General features: G+C 38.0%; 1 protein-coding gene across 6 annotated transcripts in view; it reads right to left on the bottom strand.

Annotated features, from left to right (window-relative positions):
* IMMP2L (inner mitochondrial membrane peptidase subunit 2) overlaps positions 1-19342 on the bottom strand; it is an 816344-nt gene that overhangs the window by 563931 nt on the left and 233071 nt on the right. The window contains exon 5 of one of the 6 annotated variants that reach the window (XM_034670729.1): positions 12529-12910. The exons of the other annotated variants lie outside the window; for them this stretch is intronic. Within the exon in view, the coding sequence (XP_034526620.1) occupies positions 12907-12910 (4 nt within the window). The 3' untranslated portion in view covers positions 12529-12906. Of the gene's footprint in view, positions 1-12528; positions 12911-19342 lie in introns of those variants that run through there. 6 annotated transcript variants of the gene reach the window in all.

Here is a 19342-nt window from a genome sequence, read left to right on the forward strand (position 1 = left end):
AAGACTACAAATAAACCACAACTCCACATTGAATACTATCTTTTCCATGAGGCTAGAATGTGTTCTCAAACATATCACAAGTACAAGATCGACAGACACAATTTTATTATTTTTTCTTTTTTTTAAAAGATTTTATTTATTTATTCGACAGAGATAGAGACAGCCAGTGAGAGAGGGAACACAAGCAGGGGGAGTGGGAGAGGAAGAAGCAGGCTCATAGCAGAGGAGCCTGATGTGGGGCTCGATCCCATAACGTCGGGATCACGCCCTGAGCCGAAGGCAGACGCTTAACCGCTGTGCCACCCAGGCACCCCCGACAGACACAATTTTAAACACAGTGTTTGAAAATTTCTGAGTACAAAATTAGTGGAACAAAGGACTGGTGGAAGGGAGAGAAAGAAAGGCGGTAATTACTTTACAAGGAAATTCTCCATTTTAAATGATTCAATATAGGATTCCTTTACAAAGAAACTTTTAATAATAATAATAAATAATGATATTATAGTGTATAATTAACAAAAACATTCACATATAAGTTATTTTACTCTAATAAAAACCTGTGAGTCATGACTTATCAACACAAGTTTACAAGTGAGGAAAATGAGGCTCAGGAAAGGTAAGCAATATGTCCAGTATCTAAAAAATAAAAGAACCGGGGATAGAGGAGCCAGGATTTGAACTAAAGCCTACTAATCCAAATCTCATGCTCTGGTTGATATGAGCATTTCTAGAACACTCGAAGTGCAGAAAGTGTCCTGTAATAATTATTACCCCAACCAAAAGCTTTAACTAAATATTAGAATTCTCTATGCTGTTTCTAACCAGAAAATAACCCCACAGACTAGCTTTCCTGTATTCTATTATTCAAAGCCACAATTACCAAGTACTGTCTCTGGAAACAATAAATACTTTTGATATTTTTTCTATTTTTCAGAGATAGTCAACAGCTGTAACATTCTAAAGTCTCGTCATTTAAAAGAATAAACCTTGAAATCTCAATTCTCTCTCTGAGAGGAAAGTAAAGCACAGAGATTTATATGGTACACTACATGTTGTCTCTTTGCAAAAGTGAGATTGTTTTTATTTAAAACAAAAGAATTAGTTACTTGATTTAGATAATATTCTAGCAAGCTTAAAAAAAATCTGCTCTTTTTTCTTCTTTTAAAGTATTATGCTGTTTTTTTTTTCAAAGCAAAAGCATTTATTTCCAAAGTTACAGAGTTACAAAATGGCATATGTCAATGTAACACTTTGTTTTGCCTTTAAACCAAACAGATCTAAGGTCCCACACCTGCAACTTAGGCACATATGAACTGTAATTTTGGGGTCTGAAAAATGCTTAAATCTAATATTCAATATTTTCTAAAAATACCACTTTATAACTGTGCAGAGTTCAGATGTGAAAAAGAAACACAATTACATCCCTAACACTAAATGCTAACAAGCGTGATTCTAAGGACACATTTTCGTTTACGGCATTAACATGGCACATGTTTTGTTCTTTTAATTTAGTTTGGAAACCAACTCTAAATGAATAAGATATATCAAGGAATCATCCCATCGAAAGGGGATTAAGACAATAAACTGTACTCTACGTTTACAAAGAAGTTTAAAGCATACTTGCAGCTTCTCATTCTCACCACAGATGTTCATTACATGTCCACTGTTCATAGAGGACCATGCCACCTAGCGTGCAAAATTTTTAATATTGAATGTAAGTGTGTGTTTCCATATCACAGGATAACCATAGCCTGAGTATCCCTAAAGTGATTCAAGATGGCTCTTCAAGAATTCAACTCCCTGACCCAAATTGCCACATTTAATTATCATAAACTGTGAATTCATACCCTCCGAGAGAGAAATTTCCAAAATACCCAAACTTTGAGGAGAGTGCACTAATTGTAAAAGAGGCAGTTTCAGGCACTTAACTAAAGAATACTTGGGTCGATCATCAACTCCAGAGATCTTTCTAAATACAAGATCAGTCCATCTCGTTTTTATTTAATCATCTTAAACCACCTACAATTTATAAAAGCAGACCAGACTTACACAATTATATTCCAGACAAATACCAAAATAAGATTTCCTTCAAGGTGTTTATTAGATTATGATCTTAATGTAATCCAACCAGAAAGAAACACAAAGCATTCTCACATTCTCTAAGGGGAAAAAACTAACAAAGACTTAATTTGGTTGGCTGTGTTTCACATAAAAACCATAATAACCCCACTGAAAACTACCATTTCTCTAACTAAAAACAGAATAATATGAAATAGTCTACATTACATATTAATAGGAGTGGTTATTCAGTTATATTTTGTTTTAACTGAAAATTAATCCAAAGCCTATCATTCTGTAGGACAGAGTGATTCAGGTCACCTGTTACTAAATTAAACATTTTCTGCTCTCACTGCATCTCATTAAACAAGGCACTGCAAGTTTAAATAACTCTGAGCTTCCATCTGCACAGTCACCCATTTTGTTATTGTTTACAGCAACCTAATTTGGCACATAATAATTCAGGCAGCACTGGTTTCATATTACACTAAAATATTAATTTTTAATGTAATTGCATTCCTTCGTCCAACAAAAGCTAGATCAGTGGGGATTTTACCCAAGTGATTCTTCAATTATTACACAAGGCAAATTCTTCTAAGACTTCACACCTCCCTTTGCCCTACCGATTCATTTCTTTAGAAATTAAAAATGCATCATGAACTTATTTAGCTTATTTACTTAAACAACACAGTGAATGATTACTTTGGTATAAAATATATAGCCTATACATCTTCAAAATACCTTTTTCCAAAGGATTTTTGATTCGGTAATTAAGCAAGCATGTTTCCCTCGCACAAAAATGCATTGTTGCACTGAACCCCACAACTTTGCCCAATAAAGAAAAATTTAAAAATTCTTGGAATATCAATAAAATAACTAAAGATTGGTCTTTCCTTCTATCTTTCCTTCTATCACAAATTTGAAGGAAGCAGACATTTGGAGGAGTAAATTAAAGACCAGCTAACATGTCATCCTCAAATGTGGGGTGATCACAAAGATGTACTATGTACATACTTGAGAAGAAAAAAAGATGACTGATTGAAAACAAGAAGACCAAGAGTAAAATATAAAATATGTTCACAGAACAGCAGGAAGGACTTTAATTAATCACTAAGAACCTTCTGTTTTGTTCATCCATGTTTGTATATCTTCTATATAATAGCTCACATGTATAACAGTCCCCTTTAAAATACTGGCTTTCTGAAGATTATATTTTTAAAATAGCATGTTAAAACTCCAACTTTCAAATGCTTATATTTATGGTCACTAGCACATAATTGAGGAAACAATTAATTACCTAAATTGTAAGTTCTACAATAATATAAATAAACTCTACAATACTGAGGTTAAGCTATACTGCCCATTGGCCCTTCACTACAGAACAAATTTTAGTATAAGGTAGGCCATTTTTGGACTTAATCTAAGGAGACTACGCTAATTTAAAAAACAAAAAAAAAGACAATATTTTGGGATAACACCCATAAGGCAGCGTGCTGGTCTAAATCTCTAAAGGATCTTCTCATATAAATTCTGTTCTACACCTTGTAAATCTATTTTCCAAAACATTTTAATTATAACAGATTATATTACTTTAAAAAAAGTCTAAGAGTTAGTCATTTTTTTATGAAATATATGAGCAAGACACTTTTCTCAAAAAAGACTATGCAATAATTGAAACAGATATTACAAATTACAGGAACATGAACTATATTTAAAAATACCTGAAAATATAGAATTTTTCTATTTACCCTATCAGGTTTCCTACCAGGTTTCTTACGTGTAGGAGTTTCATAAAGACATACCAGCCTAAATTAATGAATCAGTAGGTAAATGAAATTTTATAAACAATTATTTTTATTAATCTTGATTTCAGTGTAAATATCCATGGAGATAACCAACTGTGGTGTTGTAAATTATAAATTTGGATATTTAGAATCAAAAATAACAATTCTAGCAAGCCAAGAGTTGTGAATTTCAGTGGAAAATGTGCCCTTCTCTAGCTAACACTTGACTCACAGCATAATATAACACGATCCTGGGTCAAAAAATTTCCATTAACTTCCTTAAGTTGACCTATTTAACAACACAACAAGGATTTAACTATGGCTAATTTCTCCAGAGCTTTTAAGTATGGGATAAAGATGAACAAGGTTCCTCTTCAAAGATCCCTGCACACAATTCAACACTTAAAAGGAAATGCACTGCACAATATTCCCTGAGCATTCACCAACATCACCAACATCATCATTTCCTCCCAGATTTGATCCTAGCAAGGATACCTACTTAGTTGCTATTCTTTGTGTATCCTTCTGTGAGACCTGATCTGTGAGATCAAGGAAACAATTTTCTGTGTCTTGTATAACCAAGTCAGAACTATTTTTGGAAGCTACACCTATTTAAATGCCCTTTATTCTTTGGTGTAGGGCTTTACTCATTCAACTCATTTTGAGGACCTACTGTGAACCAAATTACCAAATGTCTTGGAGATACAAAATGAATAGAACTCAAGAAGCTTGGAGTCTAGGGAATAAGACATACATCCAAGGACAATTACTACATCACATGTAAATCTATAGCAGAGGCAGGCACTGGTTGCTACAGAAGAAGAACCCTTAATCCAGACAAAAGGGAATAAGGTAAAGACATAACAGGAAAGAGCTTTAGGCTAAATCACTATGGAGCTATTCAGATGATTGAAATAGATAATTTCAGGCACAAAAATTCAGGAACAAAGTGAAAGGAAAAAGCACAGTATGACTGAGAGAGAAACTGCACTGGGGTTGGAGAGGTAACGAGGGCCTTGAGTGTCATTCTAAGAAATATGGTGCTTATCCTGAAGGCTATGGGAACCACTGAAGAATTTTAAGCAGGACTGAGATATGACCACAGAGCAGATTTGAGTTTGAGAGAAATCATGTTGGAAACAATATGCCAGCAGTCTGTTAGGAGATGACAACAGTAATCAATGTGAGGAATGATAAGGTCCTCAATCGTGGTGGTGGCACTGGGGACATACAGTCATTTAGTCAACAAATATAAAGTGATAACACACCATGGTCACATGCCATTCCATGCACTAGGGATAGAGCTGTAACAAAATTCTCTACTCTCATGGAAGTTATATTCTAATCGCATAAAAAATCCATAAGCAAGATGAATAATTGAAATAATATCATTGCAGATAGGGAGAAGTAAAAAGGGGAAAAGCCAGGAAAATGAAGAGAATGTATTAGGGAGTGGGCTTAAAATCTCACCAAGAAGGTTGGTAAAGATCTGAAAGAAGTTAGGGAGCAGGCTGTGAGAGTATCTGGATCTGGAGCATTTCAATGATCACCATGTAAGCAGGACTGTGCTTGCATGAGTGGGGGAAGAAGGGTCGCAACCACCTAAACACCTGCCATCTGGACTTCTGGATAAATAAACTAATGGGATTTACTCAAGAAGAATAAATAATCTCTGAAATGCCTTTAGCAAGATGTCTCTAGTTAAGGACAACCTAAGTAAATAGAAGCTAACATTTATGAGGTATGTCTCCCTGTATGATATTAGATATGCATCATATCTGTATCATATACAAATACATTATACATTATCATATACAAATACATTTATACCCTCGAGTATAAAATGGAGATGTTTCAGAATTTAAATATTCCTTCTGTCTGAGGTAATCTCATGAACCTCATTTGGATACCTCATCTATTCCAAGCCAGAGGATCATGTCCCACGTAGGAAGGACCTTAGGAGGTACTCTTGATATTAGGGCCCACTCTCTAGTTTGTACAAGCTTTTTGATTTCCTGTGTCCTTGATATCTCCTAATAGAGTAATACAGGTTAAGAACACTGATTCATGCTGGTCTCATTTGACAGTCTGGTCCTATATATTTGCGTAGGGAGGGATAACAAGGAGGCCAGTGAGGCTGCCATACTGTGACTGAAAGGAAAGTCACGGAAAGATGAGTTCAACGTGCTAAATAAAGGGTTGGGTATCATAGCGCCTTTTTAGTGGTTAATGCCATTGACACTTACTCTGTGAGAGATGGGAAACCACTGAAAGGTTTGGAGTAGAAAAGTGGCATGGTAATTGTAACTTATGTTTTGAGAAAAGGCTATACGGTGTGATGGGCAGAAACAGGGAGACCAGTTAGGAGGTAAAAGGTAAAAGGTGATACCAGCTTGGAGAGGTAGAGGTAATGAGAATTTACTTATACTCTGGATATATTTTGAAGACAGAACCAACCACCTTTGCTGACAGATTATATGTCAGAAAAAGAGAAGAGTCAAGAGTCAAGAATAACCCCAAGTTGTTTTGGCCTGAGAACATAGAAGGATGAAATAGCCATTTACTGAGATGAGAAGAACTATGAGAGGATCAGGTTTCATAGAATGATCAGGAGTTCGGTTTTATATATTAGACCTCAAAGCTAATTAGACATCTAAATGTAAATGAGAAGTGGACCACTGCATAAATGAGTCTGCGGTTCAGGAGAGAAGTCTGGGCTAGATATACAAATTTGGGAGAGATCTTCATACAGATGGTGTTTAAAACCATGAGCCTGGATGAAATCACCAAGAGGCTTGTTGTTAGAGAAAAGGTCCAAGAACTGAGCACTGAGGGACTCTAGTTACGAGAGACCAGAAAGACGAAGAACAAGCAAAGAAAACTGAGGAGTGACTAGGGAAACAGGAGGAACACCAGGAGAACACGGCTTCACTGGACACCAAGTGAACAAACTTATTTCAAGAAAAAGGGAATGGTCATCTATGTCATCTTAACTGATGGGCAAGAAAAATGAGGATTAAGACTTTTTCACCGAACTTAGCAAAATGGAGGCCACAGGTCACCTTAATAAGAAAAGGTATTTAAAAGGTAGAACACATGGGTTTAAGATATTTAAAAAATGGTTCCTAAGGTTCTGACTATGGTGAGTGGGTGAGCCACAGTATATTCACAGACAGACATACAGAGTACAGTCATGATTCTCCACACTTAGCTTCAGAGTGTAAGAAAAAGTCCCAAATAAATTTCTAACTAATAAAGTATTAACACCTAAAGTGAAACACCTACATATTAATACAGAAAACTTAAAAAATATGTCTCAAAGCATAACAATTCACTGTTTTTCACCTGTTTCTTCTTAAAATGAGATGATGACTATCACGTGAAAAAGGGTACCAGGCTCATCTATGTTACGTAGGATTAAAATTATGTAGGATTAAAAGGCCTCATCACTCCAAGAGAAGAGATCCAGATTTAAGTCTACGAGCTTGCCCAACAGAGTCTAATCCTTTGGGTAGGAAAGATGCTTCCAAATCCTTTCTGCTAGAAACAGCAGATGGAGATTTTGTTTATTTTGTTTTGTTTTATATGTACCCTCTTGGCAAATTCACTTCTAGAAAACTTACCCAGAAGAAACTAATCCTCTGAGCAAGAATTTTTTTTTTTTTTAGATTTCTGCCCAAAAGGAATCCAACCTATGGATGTGAAATTCAAGGCTAAATACCAGCACTAGCCATGAATTGATTATAAGCCAGAAAGTGAGACAGACAGACCAGAAGTTGACCGAGTAATTAAGACAGGGAAGATTAAATGGCAAGGTCAGCATCCAGGGAAAATTCACGTGGCCAACTGGGAGGCTGCCCCTCCATCCTGATGACAGGGACAAGATATTGCTTACAGAAGTAGCCATCCATTCCCAGACTCTTTTCACTGTGAAAAAGCAGCTCCTACGTCATGGTAAATGTGGATTCAGGTGGAGAAAAGGCTAAATCTTCCAGAGGCAAGTCTTTGGTACCACAGCTGTGCAGCGTGGTAGTCAGGGAAGGAACCACTGGGCAAGGGCCCAGCTATCCTGAATTGACCTTGTCAACTTCCAGTTCTTTGTTACTGGAGTCTTTTATATTAACAAAGCAAATGGGTTAATTGCTTAAAGTAAGCCTGTTTACAGGTCATTGAAAACAATTATTAATTTGATGAACTTCAGAAAGCTGTGGGATAATTTAGTACTAACCTAAAGAGATAGACAACATTTCTAAATGTTGCTTATTTTAGCAGAAAACAGTTTAAGGCAGATTCATTTCCACATGGCTCAGCTGACAGCCAGCTTCCCACATAAATTCACGTGAGTACATTCTCTCTCCAACTGTCCCTGAGCATAGAAGAGGCTATATTACTGAAAGTCTCTTCCTGTTTGAAATATATCTATGAAATACTCTTTCTCCTATATTTTGGCTACATTTTCAGGGGCAGTATATTGAACCCACATTGAAATCCCCACTCTTTGTTGATTGTCAGTGGAATCTGATAAGTATCATTCAATTTGATTCGACAACCCTTATGGCGCAGTTACAGTGGGTCAGAAGCCATGTTAATGAAAGATGAGTAGAAAACCAATTCTTACTCTCAAGTCACTAACTGGTTTTTTTTTCAGGGGAGGAGCAGGGGCGGAGCAGGAAAGGATCAGAAAAAAACTTCACAGGAAGGGACATCATTTGAGATGAACTGTGAAGACGGTCAAAGTTTCAACTGGTAGAAGCGCATTCCTAAAAGTGGAAAGAGTGAGGCAAGATGGACAGGGAGACCAAAGAGTGGCCTGCCCAGCAGGAGGGGATGCCAGAGTGAAGAGGAGATATGGCCACATGGAAAGACTTGAACATCCTGGTCAAGAGGTTGTGTGGAATGAGGAATCACTGAAGCTTTCAGAGGTGGGGAGTGATATGATTCGAGTTTGATTTCTTTGAAAATTAGGCAGGAAGCAGGAAAATGGATGCCTCACAATGGGACACAGAGAGAGAGAGACAGAGACAATCTGTGGTCAGAAAGAGATACAGTGGGAGCTTTCTGCTTCTATTCAGGGAAGTGGTAAGGGAAGGATAGAAGTCATAGACACTACACCAGTAGACCCTATGAAAATCACCACAGCCCGCTCACACACACAACCCCATGTCTCTTTTCCACCTCATCTTTTTCACAGCACGTACCGCCATCGGACACATTTCAAACATACTGAAACAAACTTTATTTTTAAAGATTTTATTTATTTATTCGACAGAGATAGAGACAGCCAGCGAGAGAGGGAACACAAGCAGGGGGAGTGGGAGAGGAAGAAGCAGGCTCCCAGCGCAGGAGCCTGATGTGGGGCTCGATCCCAGAATGCTGGATCACGCCCTGAGCCAAAGGTAGACTGTTAACGACTGTGCCACCCAGGTGCCCCTTGAAACATACTTTAAACCACATCTTACTTGTCTAGTCTGTCTGTCTTCCTGGACTATATAATGCAAGAGTCATGAGGGCAGGAACTTGGAGCTGTTTTGTTCACTGCTGTACCTCTACCAATCCAAGAACTTACTAAATATTTGTTAAATGAATGAAGGCAAAAGTAACTGAAATATAATGATGTCATTAACAGAAACCATGGGGTCCAGGTTTTCTTTTCAGTCTTGAGGTTATAGATTATCAGGGTCGGGAGACCTGGGTTCTATCTCCAGCTCTGATACCAATGGCATCTGTCACTTTAGCAAGTCATTTTTCTTCTCTAAACTGCATTTCATTCATCTGTAAAATCAGGGATTAATTGAATTTATATATGCCCACTGTAGGATTAGACATATCCTGGTTTAATTAGCCAAGGATGTGGAATCTTACTGCCAGATCTGTGAAATGACCAAATGCTTGTCATGCCACTGCCCTTTTATCCGTGTGATTAAAATCACTTACCCAGAAAGAACAAATGCTTCCACAGACATGCCTCCATTTAAAGGAATGTTTACAAACAGCAGCTCCTCTAGTTGTTGAATGAACTCAGCAAGAGCAAGGTCACAGCCCCCATCCGGATGGAGAAAGCAGAGTCAGGGCCTGGGTGTCCTTGGTCAATTTCTCTGCCCTAGCTTTCCAAACTTCCAGAAAGCTTGCTTCTCCAAAGACTATTATTAACTGATTTAAAACCCTGTTACCTATGTGGTTTTGATTGTGAGGTTGGTCTGAAGATCCCAGTCACAAATTCATTTCCTCCCAACCCCCAAGATTCCTTTTAGTGCTAATATACTATATTTCTATAAACTTTTATAGGACCTCACCTAGTTGTGAGGCTGATAACCTTTCTTCCTTCTAAATACAAATTCACCATCAGAGTATGTATGGTCCTACCAGATAGCTATTTCTTTAAGCACTGAAAAGAAGCATAGTGATTTTGAATTAGAAGAATTTTAAGTAGTTTGAATGGGTTATAAATATAACTTAAAGTCCTTTGGAAACAGAAAGTTATTGAGATATATTCAAAGCCATGATTTCAACACAGCCTAATTTGTTATTATTTAACATTCGCATCCCACTTGGGTAGCATTATGGCTCATGAGCTGTAGGGTGATGGGGGAAGCATGCCATCTGCTTCATTGCTAGGAGCCATGGTCTCCTGAGGTCACTTACTGTGATTATTAACATAGCCTCAAAGGAAACAGTGACTCAGTGCCCAAAGAGACCAGAAGCTCAGATGTTCTTATTCCAATTCTCTTACTGGTTAACTGGGCAACTTCTTAGCAGGAGACCCTTAACCTTGAGCTATCTCTTTAACCCAATCTTCAACAGATTTGATAAGAGCAGTATTTTTTTTCCTCTCATCCTTTTAGATTAGATTACATTTTTTTCTATATACTATACTCCAGGGACAATATCACTTATCACACACAAAAGTGTTGGCTGGGTTAATTAAAATATGATTCTGAGATAGACCACAAATTGAAATGCTAAACAATGATTGTTCCCTCGTGTCTGTGAGTTCATGAGCCATTGTACAAAAATAGTCTCAGTTCATTCTTCATATCATTACAGAGTATCTCTTCACAGAAGAATAAGGAAAAGTTGGCCCATTCATGCCTGTACAATATCATATTTCAGTATGATAATTCAAGGGCTTTTTAATTGGTACTAATTATTAATAATAACCCCAATTTTTCAAAAAGAGCAGAGGAAGCAATCATTTATACATTTGTTTTAGAATTAGAAGGTCTTTGCCGCCAATTTCTCATTCATCAACACCCCCAACGATGAAACTTTAAAATTCTGCCATTAGAGATGTTACTCCCCCCAGACAATTTCTTAAAAAGTTTATGTCCCTGTAAGATGTAGGATATTAGGATGCAATCAATCACAAACACTGGGTGAAGCCCCACAGGCAGGAGGAACTCGGAAGTATTCGGTGTTGGGGGGTGGGGGTAGCAGAGCTAGAAAAAGACAAACTTCGCCTATTTCCAGTTTGGCCCAGGGCCTTCCAGTAATAGGCTTCAGCTCTGTGGTGGGAGCAATGGGAAAACACAATGGCAAAAAAGGTAAACTTGCTGGCTTCAAAAATTCAACCTCAACAACAACAACAACAACAACAAACAAACAAAAAAACAGAAAATGAAAACTGTACCCCTAGAGTAGAGATATGAGTAAAACTTCACAATTCTATACAAACTACAATCTTTACTGGTCCTTGGTAACTTGGAGGCATCTGCAAATCTTGCCCATTCTTTATTGCTTCTAAATTAAGTAGAGCCAGGCCCCATGACCATATAAGACACAAAAGCCAAGCCCACCCAGGAGAGAGGCCCCCAGGCTCAGAACACTGGCATCAGGACTGGGTCTGCCTGCAAAATGGCCAGCATCTGAGATCACACACCCAGGCAGGACTGGTTATGTGACAGGGCAGAGCTTGCTCAGATGAGAGACACTTCTGTGAAAATTTATATCAAAAGCAGCATCTGCCCATTTAAGAAACACCTTTATTTGATTCATTTCCTTGTCACAACAAATATCAACCTTTTTTAAGTTTTTGTATTACTATATTGTCTCATCATGCTCAAAAATATGTAAGCACTAAGAAATGCAATCTGTATCAGAAAAAAAATCATTCATGAGGAAGAATGAGCAAATGACAAGATTTTTAAGCCAAATCAGGCCCATATTATCTTGGAAAACATACAAGTGCGCAAATAATTGTGAAAATGAGTAGCAAACACAAAAACTGTGTGTCTGATATATACTATGGCCTATCTCTTCAGAGAGAGTGTCATTTACTTCATTTCATAGTTTAAGAATAAAAAGGAATAGGGGCGCCTGGGTGGCACAGCGGTTAAGCGTCTGCCTTCGGCTCAGGGCGTGATCCTGGTGTTATGGGATCGAGCCCCACATCAGGCTCCTCTGCTATGAGCCTGCTTCTTCCTCTCCCACTCCCCCTGCTTGTGTTCCCTCTCTCGCTGGCTGTCTCTATCTCTGTCGAATAAATAAATAAAATCTTTAAAAAAAGAATAAAAAGGTATAATTGTATTTTAAGCATTATACAATGAATATTTTCCTCTCTATGTATATGATGTTAAAAATGAATTTTAATTTCTGATAGCATGTATTATAGTTAAAAAACAAGTTATTAATGTTTACATCGTGAGAGAAAAGGTAATAATTATAGAATTATATTAAAAAACAAGTTATTAATGTTTACATCGTGAGAGAAAAGGTAACAAATTATAGAATTATATTATCAAAATACAGATTCACGTATATAATTCCAACTAAGCACCACAAGCACCAACTAACTCATCCACAAGAAGACTAAGAACAGAGAAAGACGCCACATGAAAATGCTTTCCTAAGCATTTCCTAATATAAGTCCCCTCGGAAATGTACCTGGAGTGACACCGTTCTTGGCCACTCGCACCTTCTCTCAGGGGAAACACGTCCGTCTTTTCCATCACCAATCCCCACACCTTGGTGCTGGATCCCATTCATTGTACTTGCCTCAGCGACTACCGTCCATCAGTGTTGCCTTCCCTCTTCTGCATCTTTAATGGCTCTCTCGCTCTCCTGCGCTTTACCTAAGCAAACAGATAAGCTCAAGACTCCTGCAGTTTAAAACCACTCCTCCCACATATCACCATGTCCTATCACCCTAGGTCTCTTCTTCCTTTCTTGCTCAGCTCACTGAAGAAACAACTATATACCCCAACTACAATGTATAATTAGTCTTCAGCTCTCAACAATCCCACATCTGCCTACCCTCAATAACCCTGTCAAAACTGCTCTCTTCATACTGAACAGTGACATCCCCTTTCATTTATTCCAATAGAGAATTTTTAGTCCTTATTCAATCTGTGTCTAACATGTGACACTGTTGGCCACTAGTTTCTATTTGAAACCTCTCCATTCACTTCTGAGTCATACATACATCTAGAAACCATGTTCTTATCCTTTATCTGTCTCATCAGTGCTTCTCTGGGACTTTTCCTCGATTTTTCCCTCAATTCTGTAACCTTCATAAGCAACAAACTGTGTTTGATAAATAAAGATATGAGCAAAAAGAAAATCAGACTTCTCACTCGAAGCCAAAACCTGGGAGCCATCCATGTCTATCTCAGGCTTGTCCCTTCTGCTACACCAACAAAAAACTGTGCAGTGATCTTTCTAAAATGAAAATCTGAGTATATGACTCCCCTATTTAAGATCCTTATATAGCAACCGAAAGTCTTCAAGATAAAGGTCAGACTTGTTAGCTTTGCACAGGAAGGTGTTTGCAATCAGATTTCTACCTATTTCTCTAGCATCACTGCTACATCTCCTTCTTAAGCACCCGATATTCTGGTCATACTATTTGGACAACTTGAACTTCCCAGAATGTGCCATGGTCTTTAACACCTCTGTCCATCCGCTATTCCACATATTATGCTGTGGCTAAGTATTCTTGCCATTCAGGATTCAATTTAGGCATCACTCATTGGTATTTGCATATTATTAACCTTTGCAATTCCTACCCATTGCACCATTCAGGTGTGTGCATGTGTGTGTGTGTCTCTGTGTTTGTGCATGTGTGTATACCTTCCCCACTGATCTGAAAACCACCAATTTGCTTTTGTAGTGCCTACAATGTAGCTGCCCATTAAGTGGGGTAAGAGGAAGCTCTACCTTACCTTTTATTTTTTAAAAAAAAACTACTATATTCAGAGAAAATGTGCCAAGTGAATGTACTATAGTATAGATTCTATCACTTGAAAGTTATCATTACCTGCCTCCCAATATGATAAATAAACTTCAGTGTTACCTTAGAGAAACCTCTTCTACTGATCTGCTTTTCATTTGTTCAAAATGTTCAGTATTATTCTTGAGCACAGTGACAGAATGCAATCTCAGGACCGAAAATCTAAATGCATTCCATTTATCATGCGTATTGTATTTAGCAACTTGAATTCTTTTTATGCAGATATAATCCATCAATTATCTCATATTTATCAGAGCTCATTATAAAGGAAAATTTTTTTTCCTCTTTTAAAAAATATGAAGCACAAGAGAAAAAACCTGGTGCTATTATGTGAGCAAATTAGCTGTCAAAAGCAACTTTTAAAAAGCTTACCAAATAACATCCTACCCTTTGGAAAGTACCTTCTGAGGTAAAGAGTTTAATCAAAGTAACTTCTACATGATACCTATGTTTCAATAATTTACAGACTGCAAGTTTGATCTGAAAAGACCTCCATCTAATGAAAATACAAGTATTTATCTGCTTATTTTCTTACAGCGATTTTTTTCTCAGTCCTCTGGAAAGATATAATTGTATTTCACTGATGTTATGCATACAAAAGAGGCATCTCTAAAAAGAGCACTTACCCCTCCCCCATGAAAATACCCTACACAAAATTTCTATGCAAAACCTACCTCAAAAAGAAAGAAAGAAAGAAAGAAAGAAAGAAAGAAAGAAAGAAAGAAAGAAAGAAAGAAAAAGAAAAGAAAAGAAAAGAAAAAAAGAGAAAAGAAAAGATAAGAAAAGAAAAGTAAAAGGCCCCACCATGTAGCAAGTTGCTCAAAGTTTACAAGTCACTCAACGATTCTCTCTCTCTCTGGCCACATTTAATCAGTTGGCCAAAACTGTCTATTCCCTTCCTGCACATCTTCCCCATCTACCCATTGACTTCTTCCCCATTTCTATCCTGATGTAGCCAGCCAGCATCATCTCATGCTTGGATCACAACAATAGCCTCTTAACCAGATAGTCCTTTTCTACTTTTGCCCCACTTCAGTCTATTTTCCATAGCACAGACAAAGCAATCATTCTAAAACAAACATGATGAGGTTAAAACTCTCCAATGACTTCTATATCTTTTAGAACAAGGTCTAAAAACCTTAATGTGGTTTTCCATAAAAAAAAGCCTCTACTATAGCTCTTCAAGCTTATATAAACTCTTCCCCCTGACCGTGCTGGCCTTCTGCCACNCTATCTTTTAGAACAAGGTCTAAAAACCTTAATGTGGTTTTCCATAAAAAAAGCCTCTACTATAGCTCTTCAAGCTTATATAAACTCTTCCCCCTGACCGTGCTGGCCTTCTGCCACAACTCTCCATCCTACCTCAGGACTTCTGCTGACACTGAGGACTCTAATACATTCTCCACCTTACTTTTTCTAGCAAACTCCTCATTCTTTGGATCTCCGCTTAAATGTCATGTCTACAACAAACCTTCCCTGATTCCCCAGAATAAATTAAATTGAAACTATATTCTCCCAAGTCACTGTGCAGTGCCCCTTTAGTGCGATTAATCAAATCTGAAATTATTTGTTCATTCTACATTTACTTCACTAGTTAGGCTCCATAAGGAACAATTATGTCTTGTTCACCACAATAATCCCAAGCCTTGTACAGGGCTTAATGTGTAGTAAGAGTCCCAAAGTAATCACTGACTGGCTGATGCAAATGCAATTGCAAAAATGTTGATATGTTAATAGAAATGGGAAGTGAACAAAAGTAGAAAAAGCCTAGCCAAGCTCACTGTAATGTCCAGCCTGATCTTGCTTCTGCAGCAGAGCCCCAACCTTCTCAACAATGCTCACTTAGCCCTCCTCTTTATGCCCACACACCCCAGAATCCAAGACCAATCCAGGCCACTGGCAGAAAGACGAAAAAGATCTGCAAGTCAGTTTCGTACTTGCTCAGCAATCCTTTTGCACTTTCTAAATATTCTAGCCCACCTTTGCAGTAGTCAAGCTTCTACACAGTTAGCCTATGACCATTTCTCTTATTCTCCAGCTCTCCTCCAAGATTTCAGCCTGTGTTTCAGCCTAATTCCCCAATAAGTGCTTTCCTGCCTCAAAATCCAGGCTACCTCTGAATCCCAAATGAATAAAGATGAAATCCAGACTGTCCCTTTAAGACCATTCCCAGCCATAGCCACCTATCTGAATCTTGAAAGGTAGCCTTCTCTCCACTAAGCAGCTACCTGCCCCAAAGGGACATTTATGCAGAATCAATATAGGCCTTCCACAAGAGTTACACTGCTAGCCCTTATTCCCAGGGACTCATCTCTTAGTTCGAAGCTACCAATAGAATCTTTGCTATAAAACTCATATCTTGGTATTTCCCCAAGATTTGTATCCCTGGCCTTTCTTCTTAAGGCTTGTGGGATATTTTTAATCTCTGCGCTTCCATCCATTTATTCAAACACTGGGAATCTACTGTGTGCCAAATACAATGCTAGACCTTAAGGAAACAATCATAAATAAGAAATTACCTTTTCCTTATAAACACATCTTAAGATTATAATACATCTAAGAATATGATACACCATAATATACTAAGAATATAATACAAATATGCATTGAGATGCTGTAAGAGTCCAGAGAGCAGCTAACTGATCTAGAGGCCTTCCTGAAGGAAATAATACTGGAGCCTTGATGGAGGATCAGAAATTAACTATGTTTTAAAGAAAAACATTATAACCAGAAGGAACACCTTGAGTGAAATCCAGATTCAAACATATCAGAAGCTTCACAGTGAAATAAGATTAGCTCTGCACTGCTGGAATATAAGGTATGAAACCCCAAGTAGTGGGAATTTGGGCTCCAAGAGAAGGACAGGGGTCCGATCACAGACAGCCTTTTTTAATTCGGCACACTAAGGAGATTACACTTTATTCTCACGGCAAATGGCACCTACGGAGAAGACCAGCATCGTCAGATTTGAACTTGAATAGATATGCCTAGAGAATAGTGCAGAGGAGACTCAAGGGCACAAGACTGGGGACAGGCATAAAGGTCACGGCAGCCATCTCAGAGGGAAAATGAGGACTTCAACCAGCACAGAGGCAGTAGGAATGGAGGAGAAGAAATCCATGTGAGAAGTTAGAACTCCTAGCCTAATAGGGAAGATCTGCAAAACTAAGTGTAATAAAGAGTGATATACTCTAGGGGCGCCTGGGTGGCACAGCGGTTAAGCATCTGCCTTCGGCTCAGGGCGTGATCCCGGCGTTATGGGATCGAGCCCCACATCAGGCTCTTCTGCTATGAGCCTGCTTCTTCCTCTCCCACTCCCCCTGCTTGTGTTCCCTCTCTCGCTGGCTGTCTCTATCTCTGTCGAATAAATAAATAAAATCTTTAAAAAAAAAAAAAAAAGAGTGATATACTCTAAGTTAAAGGAAATGCTAGGGGACCAAAAAACAGTGATCTTACCATGGGAGTGGGGTCATGATGAATGGGGCCTATAAGCTTCTGTTCTGAGGTTACACAGAGATTCACCTACACTGTTGGGGGACCTCAGAGGTAGGGGGCATTCATTCCACGCAATTAGGGAGAACTTCCTGAGGGAGTGGGATTTGAATGGATCTTAAGCTTTGGGCATACAGATGTTGGGATAAGAAACATTCAAAGCTGAGGGCAAATCATTCGCCAAACTTTTAAGATGCATTGAATATTCTATGAAGTAATAATTATGCTTGCTTGGAGCACAGGTAGCATAAAGGGACAGAGTGAAAAGAGTGGAACCAAAAACTGTTTTGACCTAATGCTAGGAGGGTGCATACACCTGGGTCATCAGCTTGACATACAACAAGCTCTGCTTTGCTTTGAGTAATATGCATACATTTCTTGAAATTTTGGAAAATTAATAATTTACCTAGAGTTTCCTCAGCCAACACATCATTCTGGAAGTCTTTCATGGAAAGAAAATGTGCTTCTCTAACTTTTTCTTTACTTATTCTAATAATACCACCTAAAATTATTACTCGTACCTGACTTACCTACACCTGTTTTTTTCCCCAGAAAACAAAACAAAAAAAAAATTAGCCTAAGTTAAAAATACAATATAGCAGGTAGCTCTAACATGTCAAGTTAGTGAGAATAGCCTACCAACTCCTGCAAGAAAAATTTACAAGTCTCTGATCTAGTATGGTAGCCTTTTAAAAAGCAAAAAGTCATCATTACATAATATAATACATTAAAACTTCCATTAAAAGGAAGGTGAAAATGAGTCTAAGTAAGATGCATCATACAAAGAATTTTTTACAGTAACTGAAAAGAACCTTAATTATTTTACTTACTTTACTCAAACCTCTCTAAAAACTTTATTGCCAGTAATTTGGGCTGATGAATGTAGTCAATAGAGAAGAGCCTTGATTTTAACACTCCTCCCTCAAAGCTTGTCCCTCTTGTGGTTTTCCAATGGGCTATTGTTAGATTCATTTACAGTGAAATAATTACCAGCTCCCTAAGCAAGACACATAGCAGGTTATCTATTGTCCCTTAGAGGACTGTTGGACTATTCTTAACAAGCATTCTAAATTACAATAGCAGCTTTATTGCCATTAACAAACAGACAAGAATCACCAATCCAGTTATATCTCAAAAGAGAGAAGGGTTTTCTGAAGTAGACTGCTGTGGTGGTTTTCTGAACAACTGTTTTGCAACCCTAAATTCAAAGACCAGTCTTTAAGCAAATAGGCACATGTCCCGGGATCAGGGAATACAGAGAGAATAGCTTTTCTTGCCATTCCCAACAGAAAGAGTAACACTTAAGTGATTTAGAGAATTGAGAGAGTGATGACATGGAAAGATGCCAGCATTCCCCAACAGGATGTACAGCACTCACACTCTAGCATTTACAGCTCTGTCTTCTGGATATCCCACAGTCTTGGGTCCCAAAGTGGTAGCCCCAAGGCACAACTCTGACCTTCCATTTACACAGACACTCTAATCTTGAGATGTGTCAAAATTAAACTTGGCAAGTTTCCAGCCTATTTGAATTTCTTCATGTTAAAAAATAAAAATCTGCACTGTGCATATTCATAGGAATCCCAGAGAAGATCTGCTCAGAGGGACTTAGGGACTGCCGGTCACTGCCTGTAAGTCAATAAGCTCACAGTGCCCACTAATGGGGAGCCCTCTAACCAGACATGGATGTGGCCCAAATGACTCTTTCTAGGCAAATAACAGTAAAACACTCTTACATAAACAGTTCTAACAACAAACTCAAATATTTCCAAGGGAAATCAGC

The sequence above is a fragment of the Ailuropoda melanoleuca genome, chromosome 1 (genome assembly GCF_002007445.2).
Source record: "Ailuropoda melanoleuca isolate Jingjing chromosome 1, ASM200744v2, whole genome shotgun sequence".
Taxonomy (NCBI): Eukaryota; Metazoa; Chordata; class Mammalia; order Carnivora; family Ursidae; genus Ailuropoda; species Ailuropoda melanoleuca.